The 21,239-nt window shown below is 42.8% G+C and overlaps 1 protein-coding gene across 5 annotated transcripts in view; it reads left to right on the top strand.

The window, feature by feature from the left end:
• Nucleotides 1-684: 684 nt before the first annotated feature.
• lrp4 (low density lipoprotein receptor-related protein 4) overlaps nucleotides 685-21,239 on the top strand; it is a 399,766-nt gene continuing 379,211 nt past the window's right edge. For all 5 annotated transcript variants that reach the window (XM_043705467.1, XM_043705466.1, XM_043705468.1 and 2 more), the window contains exon 1: nucleotides 685-1,014. In XM_043705467.1, coding sequence (XP_043561402.1) covers nucleotides 957-1,014 — 58 coding nt within the window. In that variant the 5' untranslated portion in view covers nucleotides 685-956. The remainder of the gene's footprint in view (nucleotides 1,015-21,239) is intronic.

The raw sequence follows: 21,239 nt of genomic DNA, 5'->3' as shown, positions 1-21,239 counted from the left end.
CAGAGGGCTGTTGAGGCTGGGTTGAAAAATATATTCAGGGCTGAGACAGACAGGTTTTTTTAAGGGTTGTGGAGAAAAGGAAAGTGGGATTGTGGATTTTCAGATCAGCTGTGATCTCAGTGTAGCGTAGACTTGATGGGCTGAATGGCCTGCTTTCTGCTCCTTTGTCTCATGGTCTTGTAGATGCTGTGAAGTGGTCTGAGGCTTTGTACTGCATTAAAGATGCTGTACAAATTCTGAGAATTCCAATTTGTTACAATGTTACAACTCGGTTGCACTGAGTAATTTTGAACGTAACTTAAGATAATGCTTTGTGTGAAATGTCCCCTAATGTTTCAACCACTGGTATCTTCTGGGTCAGTCCAGCTTCTGCCAATGGGACTGACTATCGCAAGTTTAGGGATGGGGAAGCTTCTCACATTCAACAAGCGACTTGGGCTGTGGGGTGGGGGGGGATCAAGTTGGTGACTGACTACAAAAATGCACACGCCTTTCCTATCGCAGTCGCTACCTTCACTGAGATACTTGGAGTGATTGTATAAAGTGTTCAGAGTTGAGGCGAGGGGATATTGACGATACCCTCCTTTTGCCATCAGTTTGTGAACTCTCCTGCGCTCCCTCCCCTCCCCCTGTGGATGGAGTGGTGCACTCCATGCTCCTTTTTTCCCCAGTGCATGGGAGCAATGCTGGTAAAGCCGGAGTGAGCAGGCACGCTGGCGTGATGCTGAGCAACTGCGCCGTCAACTTTCATCTTACACAGAGTAAAAGGGGGACACTTTAACCAGAAATCCCGGCGCTGCTAACCATGATCTGACCATCCCTCTGTCTGCTGAGGTTTTTATTTTTTTTCAAAAAAAAACCCCATTTGTTCCTTTCTTTATAATAGATACATAAAAATAATTTTCAGAACTTCTGGTTGAATCAGTACAAATCTTGAGGAGTGAGGCAACATCAGAATGCAGCGTCTCACGCTGCTGTTTGGCTTCTTGGTTGCTACTGTGCCTCTTACCCAAGGTAAGATCTTTCTTGTCCTGAATATTTTGTTTTCCTGTCCAGTGTGTTTTGAGGAGAGTGGTTGGAGTGTAAGAGAGGGACAGTTTGCAAACTGGCTGGGCAGCAATGAGTGAGGTCCATGGGGAGAGCCCAGGTCAGGGGTGATACCCTCTCTCACCTTGTCTGTGTGGAATACGGTGTGTTGTGAGGGACCTGGGTAAATGTCACTTAACACTCACTTTGCAACTTTTTCCCACTTCATTCCTGCAGACCCAGTAGCTGCGGGCGGGTGATAAAGTGAGTCTTGGTGTAACGAATCCACATTGTGTAGTAAAGCAAACTCAGTATAAGTTTGGAAGCGTGTGCTCGGTTTCTTTGTCTTGGAGTTTTGGGCATTTTGAGTTTTTAAAAAAATAAGGCAGGAAAATCAGGACGGATTTGGGGAGGTGTGTGTGTGTGTGTGTGGAGTCCTGAGAGGGGAGGTGTGCAGATTCAGGCAGCCTCCAACAAATTAGCGAGGCAGCAGAGTTCATTTTCCGGGCTGCAGGTTTTCAACACCTTGCATGTTCTAACAGCAGCCGCGTCCAGAGTGGTATGCATTCGGAATGAGAGCACTCGGCTGCAGACGGAAGGCGGAACTCTCTCTCTCTCTGTCCTCTCTAGTCAAAACAGTCTGAATAAAACTGGTCATTTTTAAATAGACTCGCTGTCTACCTAATAAAAAAAGATAAAAGACACTGCAGTCTCTACAAAAGGTGATTTTTCTGTACATTTGTCTGTGTATTTAAAGAAAGTGTATTGGGGGTGGAATGCCTCGGTGGGATATAACTCAAAACAGTGAAATGCTGAGGAGACAAAACTTGCTCCAATGAGCCATGTGCCCACTTGTAATATTGCCCTTGCGAGCGTTTTTATACCCAGAACTGATCCCTGCATTTAAAAACATCCCAGCCCTGGAGCATGGGGTGTTGGGGGTGGGGGTCGAGGAGGGGAAGGAGGTCAGCCCAAGTTTCAGCTCAATCTTCCCCTCCTCCCCCAAATCCGTTAACGTCCAAAGTGCTGTGTCTGTCTCTGTGTGTCTGTCTCTGTGTGTCTGTCTCTGTGTGTCTGTCTCTGTGTGTCTGTCTGTCTTTCTGTGAGTGAGAGAAAAACTTCTGCAGCCTGGTCAGATTGTTTGCAGCATTCTTGTATGAATGACAGCTGAACTATCTTTCTGCCCTCTCCCCAAATCAATTCTCATATATATTTTGCTTAAAACTGGGTGCGTTCAACATTTGGGGTCGTCTAAGGTGTTATTTTGTTTAAGATCCTGCCTCGTTTCAGTTTTACCTCTATTGACGATCAGATACAACCCCCCACCCACCCCCCTCTCTCTCTGTGTCTCTCCCCAGGCAGCAGACTCTGGGGTAATTCAGCCTCTTCTGCCTTTACAAGACGATTAAAATATGCAGGCGCCAGTTCAGTCTTTATCTGTTGTTAGACAAAGGATTACAGCAACACTCCACACCGCAGGACGAGTGGGGACACTGCTTTTGGAAAGTCATTATCTGGAATGCCATCGCATTTGCAGCTTGCTCGGGGAGCCATGCGGAATAGACTGTGCGCTTTTCTTAATTAAAAACTTCTCCATTTCTTTTGGCTTTGTCTGAGCGGAGCCGGCGGTGGCGAGGGGGGTGATGTTGGGGGAAATTGGACTCGATCATTTCCGTCCGAGTGCTATAATTACCCAGTTTTCTGGTTGGTAATGATCAAAACACTCAAACACAGAATGTGCTGCAGCGGAACGCGCTTACAGGCGCTGTACTGTTCCGTGGAATGTTTTTAACACACACTCGCACTCACACACACAGCAGCTTCAACTCCCAGTTGTAGAAATACCAGGTCACTTTGGACACCCAGCAAGTTTAAGTGGAGTTATAACAGTTTGTTTCCTTTCTTTTAATTAAAAAAAGAAAATCCAGGACATATCTGGGTAACGAACTCCTCCCATTCAGATAGTTACGATCATCAGGTCATCCCGAAATTCCTCATTTTTCGTTAGTAAGAGACAGTGCAGGATGTATTACACCAGCAATCTCAAGAACGGTGGCTATAATGTGTCACTGCTGTGCATTGGGGGTGGAGGGCTCGCTTTGTGTGTGTGACGGGGGTGGGGAGAGAATTTGTGTCCAGAGAGATGGCTGGGTCTGGGGGACAGAGGGTAGAGGCTCTCTCTCTTAGAGTGTCTGCTACTTGCTGGCCCTGCTCCAGGGGCTGCTACCATCCCTATTCAATCTCTCCCCCTCCCAATTCTTCCATCCCCCGCACCATCAAACAGATCTATCCCTCTTCCCTGCGCTGTTTCTATTTTTTTTCTCAGCGCTAAATGGTACCAATATCTCTTAAACGTGAAACCTATCTAACATACTCATTTATATTATACCTCATGCCTCGGTTCTCTCAGTTTCATGCCATTTGTTGAATGCTGTGCCTCAGCACGTTGTTACCCACGCAATCGGAAAGGGCTGTTTTAACCGAGCGTTGTGGCTTTAAGAGGACACACGGGGGAGGTGGGGAAGTGTCTGTCTGTCTCTGTGTTGGTGCCAGGCTGTTCCTAAAAGCAGCTCCTGTCCGGCGTCAGCCTCTGCCCACGTTGCTCTGTCTTGTTCATGAACCGAGTGTCAATCCCTCCCTCCCTCCCCTTCTGCCGCCACCGAGTGGACAGCCCGGAGCTGCTACTGCTGCTGCTACCGCCTGCCCATCCAAACTGCGGGGTCACTCCTGAGTCCACCGCATGGTCCTAGCGCCCAGAAAACAAAACAAAATCATTGGCAGGACACAAGTTGTGGTTCGAGTCCCAAACGGAAACAAACAAGTGGTCACGTTTCAGACCCATGTCCATTTCACTTCTCGCTGTTTCATCCGCGGGGTGTTACGACATTTTGAAGGGAGATGTGTTTAAACATAATATCCGGGTGGGTATTCAGATTGTGCACAATTCTGTTTTCGCCCCCCCCCCCCCCCCCTTCCACGGGGTAACAAGTGGTGGACACCCCCTTTGTTCTGGACTCATTCTCTTAACTTCATTCTCTGGGAGCTTCTGTTGGGGTCCAGTTCATTTATCCTGCCCCAGACAGCCTCTGAGATCAACAGCACAGGAGGAGGGACCTTCAGCCCACTAACGTTATCCTAATCAAGAGATTTGCAAGTGAAAACCGAAAGAATGTGGATGCTATAAATTAGAAACAAAACCAGAAATTGCCGGAAAAGCTCGGCAGGTCTGGCAGCATCTGTGGAGAGAAATCAGAGTTAACTTTTCAGGTCGCGTGCCCCTTTCTGAGAACTCAAGTGACTCAAGGTTTGCAAGTGACCTTGAGTTTAGGAAACTCAACCATCAGGGATTGATTACTTCTCAGAGGGAAAGGCCAGTAATCAAAACAGAAGTTGCTGAAGAAACTCAGCAGGTCTGACAGCATCTGTGGAGAGAGAGAAACAGTTAATGCAATTGACTACTTAAGAAAAATGGAAAGAAAAACAGTATTATTTGGAAATTAATATGCTCGAATTCCATTTGACCTATACAAGATACATAGCTTGTATATGGGAGGGCTCTTGTGCTGCGGGTAGTGTCCCTATCTCTGAGCACGGAGGCCCAAGTTTAAGTCCCACCTGCTCCAGAGATGTGTTTCTGACCAGGTCGATTAGGACAAAAATCTAGAAGTTGGACCAGTGCATGTCATTTTCAAGTTTACTGCTTTTATTTCAATTGTGAAGCATGGAGATATCAAATATACGACAGAATATATAATGGGAATCAATTGGATGTTTAGAGGTCTACTCAAAATATTATTCATCACAGATAACTGAATTAATTTGCCAAAAAAGTTTACTTTCCTCCTCACATACTCTGCCTACAAATGAGTTTCAAGGACTGAGTGGGTGGAATTGAGTATCAACATGTCTGATGTCACTCTTCTCAGTCTAGGTGGTAATAGGTACCACTGATTATTAGACTGGGGAAGGTGAGCACAAATCAATTGAATCTTCAGTTTGGGATTGATAGTCAGTGAGCCTCTAAGTGGACAGCAGACTGAATGAGGACAGAATATGGTTTGTCATGCGTTTGCTGATCATCAACAAAACTTGCAAATGAGACACAGTCTCCTCATCCATACCTCAGTGAAGCTCTAGTATGATCTGTGCAGTCCATTCCAAGTATTACTGTTTCTTTCCCTAAAGGTAAGTACCTGGCTGACACTATGCTCTCACCATTCTGAAAATTGGCCACAATGTTTGAGGTTGCAAAGAGCCAGTGCTGTCTGTGGGGAAAAGCTGTGTCACTTCTCTCAGGAGAAGAAACATAATGGAGGAAATGGAAGGGAACAGTGTAAGCGCCATGCTCAAGCAGATTGTGTAGCGCTGTCAGTAAATTTACCGTCAGTGAGTATTTCGCTGACTCAACAACAGCTGCTACTATGGTTTTCTCATTCCCTCTCTCCCTGTCCTGAATTAGCTTGGGGGCCTAGAATAATGAGGCGGTGTCATCACATCATTTTCTACTAAACTGCATGACTGGATTCTATGATTAGTGTCGGCAATAATTTACAAATTGTTCGACATCCTGCCTGAATCTTAATTACATTAATGAGGATAGCAGGATATCTTCAACATTATCGGTCAACTGGCTGAAATAAGAACTTGAGGAATAGAAGCTTTTAGGCCCTTTTGATCCTGTTCCATCATTCAAGATCATAGTTGGGCTTTCACTTCAGTCCTAGCCTCCCATACAATCTTCTTATCCCTTAATTCTGTTAGTACCCAAAGTCTATTGACTTCTATCATGATCAAACCCAATGTCTGAGGATCCATAAACTCTCTGCACGTGAGAATTACAAAGATTAACGACTCTTCAGATGAAGAAACGTCTTTTCCTGTCAAGCTTTTGTTCTGAGGCTGAGACTGTTCTCAACTCTCCAACATTTACTCAACAGGGACACTGTGAAGCCTCTTGAGAATGCTGTGTTTCCATTAGATCATCTCTCTTATAAAGTCCAGGGAATAGAGGCATGGTTCACTCAATCTCTTTGCTCGGGGCAATCCCGTCATCTTGAAATCCAGTCAAGTGAGCCTTTTAGTATAACCCTTCCATGGATCAGACGATCAAAACTGCGTGCAGTCCTCCAAATGTGGCTTCACCAAATCCCTTACTATTGTAGTAAGGCTAATCTACTTTTACATTTCAATGAACAAAATAGAACACACCCTCCCTAACTGTTTGCTGTACTTGGATTTTCACTTTCTGTGAATCATGTTCAAGGCCATCTGGCTCCTCTTTTAATATTGTAAAACCTAGGCAAATGCACTTTTGCTATATTTGTGTTCTAAAATATTGCTGGATTGAATGCGGGGCAAAGTTCTGTTGGAGAAAGTGAGGACTGCAGATGCTGGAGATCAGAGCTGGAAATGTGTTGCTGGAAAAGCGCAGCAGGTCAGGCAGCATCCAAGGAGCAGGAGAATCGATATTTCGGGCATGAGCCCAAAGAAGAAGAGCTCATGCCCGAAACGTCGATTCTCCTGCTCCTTGGATGCTGCCTGACCTGCTGCGCTTTTCCAGCAACACATTTTCAGCAAAGTTTTGTTGGAATGGCTTCATGTATATGTGAAAGCTGCTAGAGCTACATACACCTATTATTTTGGAGACATTTGTGAAGAATCGATCATGTCAAGATGTAAGTTCTTAGATAGCAAGCTGGTGAAATTGTATCATACATTCAAGTGTAGGAAGTGCATTGTTACTCAGGATGCCATACTTGACGATCTCCCAGTTTTGATCCATGTGCTGGGAGTAATAGAAGCAACCATTGGGAGGCAAGAGAATCAAAGCTGCTCTTACAGCTTCACTCAAAAACTCATTCCTGATGAAGAGTTCATGCTCAAAACATCTGTTCTCCTGCTCTTCAGATGCTGCCTGACCAGCCGTGCTTTTCCAGCACCACACTCTTCGACTCAAAAACTGTAGTTGCAGGGTTCTTGGAAATATGCTGACTGTGACTTAATTGGAATGGTGCAGAAAATGAAAAGATCCAGAGTAAGTTGAAGAAAGGAAGTTCCTGTTGGTAATTAAGACTTATACGGAGTTTGAACATTGCTGTTTCAGTTTTGCAGTTAGACTCAGAAGAGAGCAAGGTTACAAGATGAAAAATTGTTTGATCTCATGTTTCTCCATGATTCAATAACTTTTTTTTTGTTGAGATAGTTACTCCATTCCCGAAGGACCTCAATCTGAGGCACAAAATGTCATCACATCTGGATTGGTGTTGCTTTTGATAAATGAACATATGGCCTGTGACACTCAAATAAATAAAGGTCTATTCTGGAAGTAGAAAGGAAATCCTTGTGGAATAGGAATCTATTTTTGCTTTTGTAGTTTAGTTATAATGTAGGTGAATTGTGGGTGAGGTAATGTATTACAGAATCATAGAAAACCTACACTGCAAAAAGAGGGCCATTCAGCCAATCAAGTCTGCTGCTCCAAACAGCATTTCAACCAGGGCCCAGCCCTGACCCCTATCCCTGTCACCCTGCATTTACTGTGGCTGACCCACCTCGTCTGCACACCCCTGGACACTGGACAATGTTGCATAGCCCATCCACCTTTTATGTATGATGTCATTAGGGATAAAATACTTCATATATAACATCCTTATACTTTCAACTCGTTAAACATTCAAGATGATGAAGCATATGTAATGAAGGCTCTCATTCCAGCCCTGAAAATCCATGTTCCTTTTCATGTACATTTCACCATTGGCTGTGAAGGGCAACTACAAGAATAGCTGGAAGCTAGGCAGGATCTGGCTTGTCCTTCTGTGGCTCTTTGAAAACACTGATTCCACACATGGACATGGCTGTCAGGGAAATATGCAACAGCTCCCTGTTGGTGTTTATGGGGCCAGCTGAGGAGCAGAGGCCAGGATTATCGTGTGAACTCTGGAGGCTTTGGAGGTCACTGCTGCGTTACAGGGGTGCAGTGAGCGATTGCTACAATGTTTTTTGTTACCTAGACACTGCCATCAGATTCAACATTCGGGTGCCTGGAAATTCCCCAAGTGCGAGTGGCTTAGAAAACCTTTCTGTCAACCTTAAAAAAAATTGGCTTCGTGGGAAACTATGGCTGCAACCAGTAATGCCTGAGATTACCAATCTGAAGATTTTTGTAGCCTTTGTTTTAGCATTATTACCATAGGCGTTCAAGTGTGTTCTTTCAGTGATAACTATGATCTTCAGGGATTTTCATGACTTGTAAAAAGGAAACATTCAAGTTGTTGGAATGGGAAGAGTTAAAAGTACTTGAGCTGGGAATCTATCCATTCAAGCAAGAGGATTGTTTTAGAAACTGCCTTGATTAATTATAACCTTTTAATGAAGCAATAGCAGTTTGAGGATTACTTTGGTTGAATACCATGCAACATGAAAGTGATCTATTATGTACATGCTGACTTTCATTAGACACTGCTATTATTATAAGGGAGACCACCCAAAATACTGATAATGTGGCTTCAGGCAATAATATGTTTGTTTATTGCCAAAAGCTAGACACTGCTAAAACTTCCTTGAATGAAAAAAAACATAATTCATCCTTCAATACCTCTAATTTGTTGAAGTTCACGAGAAAGTTACTGATTTTAAGAAGAGGAATTGGTTGTACTGTGAGATAAAGGATCTTTGATCTCTTCAAGAAACCTATTTAGCAGGTGGTTTTACTTGAGATAAGATTGCGAAACATATATCAGTGAGTTGTTTCATGGAGGTTCTCATTGTTGTTCAGTTATGTATTTTGAAATTGGGGGAGGGAAAATGCTATGTCAGTCTGCAACATTTAAGAAGCATTTCCACTGATGCTTAATGTAACTTTTATAGGTGATTTTCAACAAGAGGTAGCCTTGTTGTTTACACGAGTTATGTAACCTTTTATAGGTTTGAATCATTTCAATTTGTAAAAGACAATTAACATGGAATAACAGGAATGCACATATGATAATTGGAAATGGAGTTTCCTTATAATTGAACTTAAGACTAAAAAGTAAGTGAATACTGAAAAAGCCTCTTTTAAAATTATTTTTACATCTCCTCTGCAGGAGTAGTTTGGCTAGTTATAGAGTCATAGAGATGTACAGCATGGAAACAGACCCTTCGGTCCAACCTGTCCATGCTGACCAGATATCCCAACCCAATTAGTCCCACCAGCCAGCACCCGGCACATATCCCTCCAAACCCTTCCTATTCATATCCACATCCAAATGCCTTTTAAATGTTGCAATTGTACTAGCCTCCACCACTTCCTCTGGCAGCTCATTCCATACACGTACCACCCTCTGTGTGAAAAGGTTGCCCTGTAGGTCTCTTTTATATCTTCCCCTCTCACCCTAAACATATGCCCTCTAGTTCTGGACTCCCTGACCCCAGGGAAAAGACTTTGTCTATTTATCCTATTCATGCCCCTCATAATTTTGTGAACCTGCACTCCAAGGTCTCTTTGTTCAGCAACACTCCCTAGGACCTTACCATTAAATCTATACATCCTGTTAAGATTGGTTTCCCAAAATGCAGCACCTTGCATTTATCTGAATTAAACTCCATCTGCCACTTCTCAGCCCATTGGCCCTTCTGATCAAGATCCTGTTTTAACCTGAGGTATCCCTCTTCGCTGTCCACTACACCTCCAATTTTGGTGTCATCTGCAAACTTACTAACAGTACCTCTTATGCTCGCATCCAAATCATTTATGTATCGATCCTTGTAGCACTCCACTGGTCACGGGCCTCCAGTCTGAAAAACAACCCTCCACCACCACCCTCTGTCTTCTACCTTTGAGCCAGTTCTGTATCCAAATGGCTAGTTCTTGCTGTATACTGTGAGAAATAACCTTGCTAATCAGTCTCCCATGGGGAACCTTGTCGAACGCCTTACTGAAGTCCATATAGATCACATCTACCGCTCTGCCCTCATCAATCCTCTTTGTTACTTCTTCAAAAAATTCAATCAAGTTTGTGAGACATGATTTCCCCTGCAGACTTGCATTTATTTAGCTCCTTTTAGGGCCACTGATCATCTAAGATAACTTTGTAGCCTTCAAAATGTGGTTGATGTACTGCAGAAAATAGAGCAGGTTATTAATGCTTGATAAACTCTCTCTGTGTGTCTCTGTCTCTGTCTCTCTCGCGCGCTCTCTCTCTCTCTCTCTCTCTCTCTCTCTCTCTCTCTCTCTCTCTCCCCTTTGTTTTTCTAAAGTTGATTTGATAGACAAATGTTAGCCTGGACACACACAATAATTCCCATATTCTTTTCAAAATTGTCGTAGTATCTGCTGTGTTTACCTGAGTAGGTAAACAGTGTCTTGTCTTAACATGTCATCTGAGAGGCAGTACCAGCAACAATGCAATGCTTCCTCGGTAGTGCACTGGAATGTGAAGTTTGATTTTTGTGCTCCAGCCCTGAAGTGGGATTTGAACCTAGAACTTAGTTTGTTCCACTAATTTAACCACAGCTGAATGCCAGTTTTTAGAAATGGTATAGAAGGCTCCCTGCCTTTTGAGGCAGGAGTTCAAGTCCTACTGCTCCTGTGGTGTGTAATAGCATCCCTGAACAGGCTGATTTTATGCATTCAGTCCATTTATTGGATGGCAGTGGGATGTGGTTGCTTTAGTGGACTGCAAGCATTACACATTGCTGTTTGTGGAACAGGAAAAGACATGTGTAGCAAACCACTCCCAAAGCTCTGCTATGAAATGAGAATGTACAGTATTTGCGATCTTCCTTTCAGCTGTCTATACCACATGCTGCACTTGCCATTGGAGCCAAGTTACCTCCCTGTCCTCGTCCTGAACTTGCATAATTCTGTGACTTCACTGATGTCATTGAGGTCCACATCCTAATATCTTTACGCCATTGCAGTCAAATCACCAAATACACGTCTTTTTTTTCCATCACATAGGTCTCCCTCCCCAGCTTCTGTTTCCTTATTTCAAAACCACTTTCTGATACTATTATTTTTTGTCTTTGCAAGCTATCCCTGCATCTCTGACCTCTGTTTCCTCTCAACTGTAGAATGTTCTGTTGTCTTTTGTAGCTGTGTCCACTTTTTCTTCACAACTCCATGCATAAGTCTCTCCAACCTTTTTTATTGCGCTGACTGCAGACTGGTACCCACCCACAAGATCCCCATCAGATCCTAAAACTGCGACCTGCCCCTCCTTGTGGTAAAGTTTCCCCAGTCCTCTTACTCCACCTTTCTATCCACCTTAGAGGCTCTCTGAGCACCTGTCAGGCCAAGTGAGCTGTTTGAGCTGTCATTTGTGTAATACTATCCTTCTGAGCAAGGTTTTAATCACCTCTTCTTCTTTGGCGTCTCGTCAATTTTTGTCATTACACATCTGTGAAACGGATGTTTTTCACCATTAAACATGCTTTCTGAATGCAAGTTGTAGTGTATGGTATCTCATTGCCAAGGACAGTGCATTGACTTAAATCACAGGAAGACTTGGCACAGTGAATGGCAGTTGCTGCTGTTTGTTTACTGCGTACGTTCGTTAAATCACAAAGTAACAAATTCCACCCCTTATTTCAAGTGCTGACACATGCTATATGTGTTTAAGGCTGAACTGAAAAATATTAAGGATGGTTCAGCTTTTTCTTTTCTTCCAAGCACAAGAAGGTTATTTATTTAATAGCCTATGGCACTATAGAGAAATAAACCATGTCATCTGTAAAGTGGCTGGAGTGAGGTCAACATGAGCCAAGAGCTTATTTTTGTTTGAGAGAAACTTTATCTGGCTTAATCACAAGGACTAGTTTTACAAAAGTCACTGTAACTATAACACTGATGATATGTCACTAATTTGATAGACTGTCATATATTGAATTAGACTTTAATGGCTGTCTTAAGCTGTGTATTTTCTTTCAGGATAATTCTTTCATGCCCAGAGGACCTTTAAATGATGTACTGATGGAGTGACCTCACTATGAAGAAGGGGGCTCCTGTGTCACTGTGGGAATGTCCCTAGCTGTGGACTGAGGCCCAGAATCATGTCCTACCTGCCACCGGGTGTCTCATAATCTACCTGAACAGATTGATCCTCTAAAAATATAAAGTGAGGCATGTAGCACAAAGATGGATTTACGCCTGTTACACTTTGGAAAGAAGAGGTTTTTAATTTGTTTTGATGAATCCTATAATGTAACTGATAGGAAACCTTAAAACTAAAAAGGCTTCAATTGGCTGGTCAATTCACACTTTCCTAGCTACATCCATTCTGAAGCAGGGTCACGGGACCCGAAACGTTAACTGTGCTTTCCCTCCACAGATGCTGAAAGACCTGCTGAGTTTCTCCAGCAATTTCTATTTTGTTTCAATTGACTGGTGTTGGCTGTGGCTCTTTGGTAACACTCTCTAGCTTCTGATTCTAGAAAATTGAGATTGAGTCCCCTCTTTGGAGCGTTCGATGGAAAATGTGTGCTAACCTCGTGGTTATGGAAATTAAACAGGTGCAGGGACCGAGACCGTTACACCTTGATCTTTGAAGGTGACTGGACTGTTTCATGATGCTGTTTCCTTTTTCACAAAAATAAACCCTTTGGGGTCCTTTATTAAAGCAGCAATTCTATGCAAAAGCAAATAGGTTATGCTGAACCTTCTAAAAATACCAGGCTGGGCATCACACTTTAGTAGAGGTCCTGAGGCGTTTCAGATCTTGCAGTAAGATTTCCAAAAATGGAGCCAGTGATGAGGGACATCAGCTGGGTGGAGACTTGACCAAGCTGGAATTGATCACCTTTTAGAGGAAGGAATGTAGTTTGAAATTTGATATTGGTGACCCAAATCATGAACGGGTCTGATTCAATAAGTTGGAAAAAAAACTTTGTGCAGCAGAGGTGCGATATGGTAAAATATTCTTTATGCTGTTGTGATCTGGAATGCATTATCTGAAAGGATGGAGGAATCTGTTTCAGTAATAATGTTCACAAGAGCAGTAGATGAATAATTCAGTGGTGAGGGGTAATGGAAATGACAGGGTTAAGGCAAAAGAGTAGGGATTGGATAGTTCTACCAACATTCAGCACTGGCACGGCCGATTGAATGGCCTCCCCTTGATTAGAACTCAAAACAAACCTTCTCTTGCCGCACTCTGAAAGCCCTCTCTTTTGAATGAGACCTTAAAGCCAGGTCTTGTCTTCCATCCACCAGCTTCAGTATTCACTCCTTTCACAACGGATGCACAGTGGTAGCGGTGTGTGCCACCAATAAGATGTACTCCACTAACTGATCAAGACAGTTTTTGAAAACTCCTTCCTAACTTACAGCCTTTACCACCTGGAAAGACAAGGGGAGCATGGGAACACCAAGTTCCCCTCCATGTTACTCACCATTCCTTCATTGTCACTGGGTCAAAATCCCACAACTTTGTTCTTAACAGCACCCTATGGAGTGCCAGGGTTCAAGAAGGCAGCTCATCACTGTCTTCTTGAGGGTAATTTGGATGGGCAATAAATAATGTCCCAGCCAGTGACACCCATCTCCCATGATTGAATTAAAAATAAAATCCCATGTGCCATCTTGAAGGAAGCTGAATGTGTGGTGACTTAGCTGGTACAGGAATTGAACCCATGGCTTCACTCTGTCGTGACAGAATTCTTGGCATAACTCAGTATTTCACTTCAATGATTTTAGCGATACTTCCTTGTTTGTTTAAAAACCTTGCTTGAGGCTAAATGGGTCTGGTGGTTGAGTGGATATCACTGTAGATGACCATTCCTTCAGCTGAAATGTTCAAGTTTCACAGTGGAAAGTGAAGAAATGTGTAATTCAGCATGATCCGGTAACTCTGGGTATAACATCAGAAAGTCACCAGGCGAGTTGACGCATTGTTGGAAAAACGCGGCTGGTCCATTAATACTCTTCAAGGCAGGGAGGTTGCTAGCCTTTGCCTGGTAGATGGATGATAGACTTTAAACCCATCTTTGGCTGATCCTTCATTCTCCTGGGGAAACATGAATTGACTAGTAGTCACCTTGATAGTTCTTCAGAACAATTCTTAAATTAGCTTTTCATGTTAGAACCATAATAACCATCGCCTCTTCAAATATTGATTGGTTTGTAAAAAAAAAGTGGTTAAAAGCTCTTTATCAAACAAATGAACTGTAAACCTTTAGGGTTGAGTGTTGTTTATTTTGATTATTCTTTGGCTACACTGGGAGATGGGATAGGGACCTTGTTATATTTGTCACGATAATACATGACTGTTTGGGAAGTCGGGTCAGGCTGTGAGGGTGTGGGAACATACAGTGGATGTGTCCCCAAGCTGGCATGATTCCAAGATTGTAAACCTGACAAATTCTCAAACTTTCCATAGCTTTTTGCTTTTAACCAAAAACTAAATTACCAATAAACTACTTGCAAAATATGTAATGATATAGACATTTAAAATATTGTATTAAAATTAACTAATGCAGTGACAAAATCAAATCAATTGTCAAAAGAATATTTGTGGCAGATAATTGATCTCGAGCCCATTAATGTTAAATGTTAACAAATATTTTGTTAAACCAGATGCGAACATGTCTGTTTTGAAAAGGGTGGCATCTAATTTTGGTTAACGCTGCTACAATTGATATCTATATGAACATTGAATGAATTGATTCTAAAAACTCTGGGATTTGGGGTACTTTGAGGCTCTCAGAAGTCTGTACCCTCCTGAACAATTCCATTCAAGTGCCATCATATGTAAAATAATGTTAGAAAGTAAAGAGCCCTTGGAAACTGCTAACATTTGTTTTAAAAAGTGGCAGTTTTGCTCCATTAGCTGTGAATGGGACAAACTGTTGTATATTGTTGTAATTGTTATGCAATGCCATTTTTCTGATTTCTCGTCTATCATTGCAGCTCAGAATTCCCTACATTTTTGTCAGTACCTGCTCTTCGTGAAATACATCAACATTGTGACAGCAAATTAGCTTAATTATCAATGGACTCTCAATGGCAGCTTATCTGTAACCCATTGAAAGTTAAATATTTGCTCTCTTATAATTATAATCTGATAAAATATTTGCAATATTGTAATCGCAAAAAATGGCTTTTGGTAGATTATTTACGTTCAGTTGAATGTAAGAACTGTGTTCAAATTAAATGGATCAGGTTTCCAAGGAGAGGCAATTGTCAATAGATTGCTGCTTTGCTCAGACATTTCCCTTTGACTCTATGCTACTTCACGTTTCTTCTGGAACCTTCTGCATTTGGCTTCACCAGCAATGCATGACCAGAAATTGTGTCCCTTGGGAGCTCCATTGCAATGGTATAGTGTTGGGCAGGGAACAATCACTGGGGGAGACCGGACATACCCTTTTTACAACACTAGTTACTGTTTGGTAAGCTGAGGATCCATCTGGGATGTTACTGGATGAAGGAGTGAGTAGGTGGGATGGATCTTTGGACGAGTGATGGTTGGGAGAGTAGTCAGTGTGAGTGATTAAAGGAGCAGCTGTGCAGTTAGAGTAGGAGGTTTGGTTTTATTATCTCAGGTAAGTGCTATGGAACTGAAATCTCCAACTTTCACTCCTAGTCAGAGATACTTGTGGAGTGGCTGGGGGAGCTGGGATTTGTCTGTCGGAGTTTGAAACTTCCTGGGAGTTCCCATGGATATGAGTTCTTTATGGTCTCTGCAGGGTTCAAATGTGCATCTTAGTGTGCACCTAATCTCTCTTCCAGAGATTGGAAGATTTGCACCAAAATCCTTTAGGAATTCCTTGTTACTTATTGGCATGCTTAAATATGTATAACTTTGTCAAAGATGAGTGCAAGTAATTTTTCTGAGCTAGTTGCTGAAGATGTACCAACACCAGACCTGAGATTCTTTAAGTTGATATTACTTTTCCTGTATCCTCCAGGACAGTATCTGGGGGCATCTGTAAATTTGCATTGCCAGCAATTCAGAACAATCAAACAAATATGGAGGTGTTGAGCACCTTACCATCACAATATCAGAAAATTTCAAAGAGCTTCAGATCCAGTAAACTGCTTTTGATGTATCAATGATGTTGTGTACTCAGACATAGAGTCTTAGTGATTTACAGCAAGGAAACAGACCCTTCGGTCCAACTCGTCCATGCCGACCAGATATCCCAACCTAATCGAGTCCCATTTGCCATAACTTGGCCCATATCCCTTTAAACTCTTTCTACTCGTATACCCGTCGAGATCCTTTTTAAATGTTATAATTGTACCGGCCTCCACCACTGCCTCTGGCTCTTCATTCCATACATACACCACCATTTGTGTGAAAAAGTTACCCCTAGATCCCTTTTAAATCTTTTCCCTGTCACCCTAAACCAATGCCCTCTAGTTCTGGAGTCCCCCACCCCAGGGAAAAGACCTTGTCTATTTATCCTATCCATGTCCCTCATGATTTTGTAAACCTCTAAGGTCACCCCTCAGCCTCCGAATCTCCAGGGAATACAGCCCCAGCCTGTTCAGCCTCTCCCTATAGCTCAAACCCTCCAACCCAGGCAAAACATACTTGTAAATCCTTTCTGAACCCTTTCAGGTTTCACAACATCCTTCTGACAGGAGGAAGACCAGAATTGCACGCAATATTCCAAAAGAGGCCGAACCAATGTCCTGCGCAGACACAACATGACCTCCCAAGTCCTATACTCAATACTCTGACTGATAAAGGAAAGCATACCAAACGCCTTCTTCACTATCCTATCTACCTGCGTCTCCACTTTCAAGGAGCTATGAATTTGCACTCCAAGGTCTCTTTGTTCAGCATCACTCCCTAGGACCTTACCATTAAGTGTATAAGTCCTGCTAAGATTTGCCCTTGCAAAATGGAGCACCTGACATTGATCTAAACTCCGTCTGTCACTCCTCGGCCTATTGGCCCATCTTAATAAGAACCCCCTGTACTCTGAGATAATCTCCTTCGCTGTCCACTAAACCTCCAATTTTGGTGTCATCTGCAATCTTAGTAATTATACCTGCTATGTTCCGATCCAAATCATTTATATAAATGACAAAAAGGAGTGGACCCAGTACCAATCCATGTGGCACACCACTGGTAACAGGCCTCCAACCTGACAGGCAACTCTCCAACACTATCCTCTGTGTTCTATCTTCGAGTCAGTACTGTGTCCAAATGGCTAGTTCTCCCTGCATGGCAATGAATTTGTCAGTGAGATACTGCCAGCTGCTCCTTCAACTGTTTTTGGTGGCGATGTTTGAGGGAAAGCTGGTTTACTGACTCCCTGCTCTTCAAACTGCTGTGTGATCTTATATACCACCTGAGCCAGCCGCTAATACCTAATGTTTTGCTGTCTTATTTGAAAAGCAGAACAGCATACCCAACACTGCAGAATTTCATTAATATTGCTTTGAAATATGATGATCTGAGCAGATTATGGGCTTGAGTTCTGGACTGGCACTGGAACTGTGAAATCTGCCACAAGACAGAAGTGTATTGCCAACCAAGCCAGGTTAATATTTCTAACAGTATGGCAGGCATTGCAAATTATGGACTTGACCTCCGATCAATGGAACAGCAATATGCTGTCTGTCTCTTTCCAAAGTGGAAGGGAAGAAATTCTGTTTGCAACCTCATCATCCACTGAACATCAGAGATGGGCAGGAGGAGGGGGTGCATGTCTTGTCAATCAACTACAGGTTTCCTCCGCTATCCGAAAGTTGAGCGTTCCGACAAAACCTTAAGCCAAAATGGCATAAAGCAGGGTGTGTGCTGACTGTATGATGGCCTCTTTTCGTAAAAGTGAAAATCCTCTTCGGATTTCTTTTGGGGAGTGTAAACAGGCACTCGTGTAGGTCTTTTGTAAAAGCGAAGTGGTGTAAAGCGAACGTTTGAAAAGCGGGGGTTACCTGTATCTACAGTCTCCGTAATTAGCCTGGTCAGGAAATGACCTTGTTGACCTGCAACAGGCATCATGTTGCAAATTGGGTCCAAGCCTGATGCTTTGCAAATAAGCCCTGTCTTATTGTACCAGGACTAATCGGCCACAGTTAATTTTCCAAAGTTATATGTTTGTTAATCTAGTGAGAGCAGGTATACTGCCCCTGATTTCACAGTCTGGCCTTGTCCCTCCTTCCCCTCACCTAATGGGCTAGCTTGGTGACAATTCTGACCAGGATTGGTCAGGTACCAAATAATTAGTATCTACAGCCTCATTCATTTCCAATCAAATGAGGCCTATTTCAGTTTGGACCTCAGTCCAGTACTGCCCAGTGCGGGGCGTCATCACTCCTCTAACTTATGGTTGTCGCAAATCCAGTTTAACCAGAAAAATATTTCAAGTCATGATATTAGAGTCATAGAGATGTACAGCATGGAAACCGACCCTTCGGTCCAACCTGTCCATGCCGACCAGATATCCCAACTCAATCGAGTCCCACCTGCCAGACCTGGCCCATATCCCTCCAAACCCTTCATATTCATATACCCATCCAAATGCCTCTTAAATATTGCAATTGTACCAACCTCCACCACTTCCCCTGGCAGCTCATTCCATACACGTACCACCCTCTGTGTGAAAAGGTTGCCCCATAGGTCTCTTTTATATCTTTCCCCTCTCACCCTAAACCTATGCCCTCTAGTTCTGGACTCCCTGACCCCAGGGAAAATACTTTGTCTATTTATCCTATCCATGCCCCTCATAATTTTGTAAACCTCTATAAAGTCACCCCTCAGCCTCCGACACTCCGGGAAAACAGCCTCAGCCTGTTCAACCTCTCCCTATAGCTCACATCCTCCAACCCTGTCAACATCCTTGTAAATCTTTTCTGAACCCTATCAAGTTTCACAACATCTTTCCGATAGGAAGGAGACCAGGATTACATGCAATATTCCATCAGTGGCCTAACCAATGTTCTGTACAGCCGCAACATGACCTCCCAAGCCCTGTACTCAATACTCTGACCAATAAAGGAAAGCATATCAAACACCTTCACTATCCTATCTACCTGCGACTCCACTTTCAAGGAGCTATGAACCTGCACTCCAAGATCTTTGTTCAGCAACACTCCCTAGGACCTTACCATTAAGTGTATTAAGTCCTGCCAAGATTTGCTTTCCCAAAATGCAACACCTTGCATTTATCTGAATTAAACTTCATCTGCCACTTCTCAGCTCTTTGGCCCATCGAATCCAGATCCTCTGAAGTCGACTCAAATTAAATCTGTTAAAAGTTTCATTGTAAACCTGTAAGACTGAGGATTATGTCTTCAATTAAAACTTGTAAAATCTTCAATTCCACTATACAGTGCAGTGAACAAAACTGCATTTACATAACTATCTCTGTGATGGGTTAAAATATTCCAAGATACTACTCAGAAGTGTAGTGTGTGAGATTGACACCAAGTCGAACAATTTAGATATTGGGCCAAATGAGGAATGTTTTAAAAAGGCTTTTTGTCAGATGAGGGAGGGGAAGATGTAGTGAAGAGACTTTGAGAGGAGATTCTAGACTATAGGACTTAGAAGATAATACCTGCAGTTGCTGATTTTGGGCCACACAGTAAGGTAGAAATGGACATATTTGGTGTCCTCTAAATACTGGAAGGAAATCTTATACATAGCGAACAGGGAGGCCAAGGAGGATTTCAGTATAAAATTAGTTACTCCAATAATTTTACCGGATCCCCAGTTTCTATTCAACATCCGCTGTGTCGGTATTAAAGTCTGGTTTCACTGACTGCTTGCTTGTAAACTGCAATCTCTTGCCTTTAGCAAAATACATCTGACAACACCGAGCTTTCAAAAGTGCTCCCTTTGCCCTTGCATCAGGAAGTGACAGATTCACCCACCGCCGTGAAGTGGTAGCAGGCAGTTATCAGTAATCACATTTATCTGTATTGAGATAAAATTCCCAAATGAATAATTCTTATAGGAGCAACTGGCATGTTTGAGGATTGCCTCACCATGTGTTTGCTTTGTTTAATGGGTGGTCCTTTAGGAATTCTTCAGGGGTTGCATAATACTTCTTCCTTAATCGGGGCCAGTCTATGAGGAAGGTGTTTGTAGAGAAATGCTGTCTTCTCTCTGCCACACTGAACTAATGGGTAAAAAGTCAACAGCTACCATTTCAAATCTCCAAACAGCACAGCCCAAGCTATTTTGATGTGGAATCCACAGTGGCTACTCTGAAAGGACTGTTCCAATGAAGTGTTTCTACTAGCTGACTTCATTAGTAACCATTCTCGGACAATGTTTGCCATTCTAACTGATGTTTGAAAAGCCTGTATGGTGCTTGGAGTGAGCCGATATTGTTTGTTTAATAGACCCTGCTGCTTTGGTCTGCTTTTGACTAGAGTTTGCAAAGACAGGCGTTTGAATGTGGAGGATAGTGCAGAAAACGTGACATTGCTATGCTAGCCGTGTTTGCAATAAAAATGTCTTTGGAACCAACAAAATGGAAGTCTGACTCTACATTAATGCTCATAATCGAAAAAGATATTGTGCCATTTTTTTGTTTTAGTTGCAATGATACAATAAGTTCATATATTTAATTATAGGGTAATTTAAAACTGGAACTGTTGCAGTGGAATGAAAAATTGTAATTATCATGATGACTATATTCCTTTCTGCTGACCTGACCTGTGATGTCTAGTTTAATTAGATTTTCAACTTTTGTCTCTGGCAAAGGTCTTATTGTGGGCACACGGCATGGTGGCTCAGTACTAAGCACTGCTGCCTCACAGCACCAAGGACCTGGGTTCAATTCCTACCTTGGGTTTGAGGATTGCCTCACCTTGTGTTTGCTTTGTTTAATGGGTGGTCTGTGTGGAGTTTGCACACACTCCCTGTGTCTGTGTGGGTTTCCTCCAGGTGCTCCGGTTTCCTCCCACAGTCCAAAGACATGCAGGTGAGGAGAATTGGCCATGCTAAATTGCCCATAGTGTTAGTTGCATTAGTCGGGGGAATGGGCCTGGGTGGGTTACTCTTCGGAAGGTCGGTGTGGACTTTTGAGCTGAAGGGCCTGTTTCCATACTGTAAGAAATCTAATCTAAAAAGAATTTGCTTTTACAGTACATAAGAATGAATAAAATTTATTATTATTTCCTAAGAACATGGGTGTCACAGGCGAAGGCACTCTTAATGTGTTGGTTACTAGCTGCCCTTAGCTTTCTTGGTCTGCCCTGTTGAGTTTGAGAACTCTGTGGCTTGCTCGACCACTTGGAGTCAACCATGTTAATCTGAAGTTGCATA

The sequence above is a fragment of the Chiloscyllium plagiosum genome, chromosome 16, assembly GCF_004010195.1.
Source record: "Chiloscyllium plagiosum isolate BGI_BamShark_2017 chromosome 16, ASM401019v2, whole genome shotgun sequence".
NCBI lineage: Eukaryota > Metazoa > Chordata > Chondrichthyes > Orectolobiformes > Hemiscylliidae > Chiloscyllium > Chiloscyllium plagiosum.
This window is presented reverse-complemented; position numbering and strand designations above follow the sequence as displayed.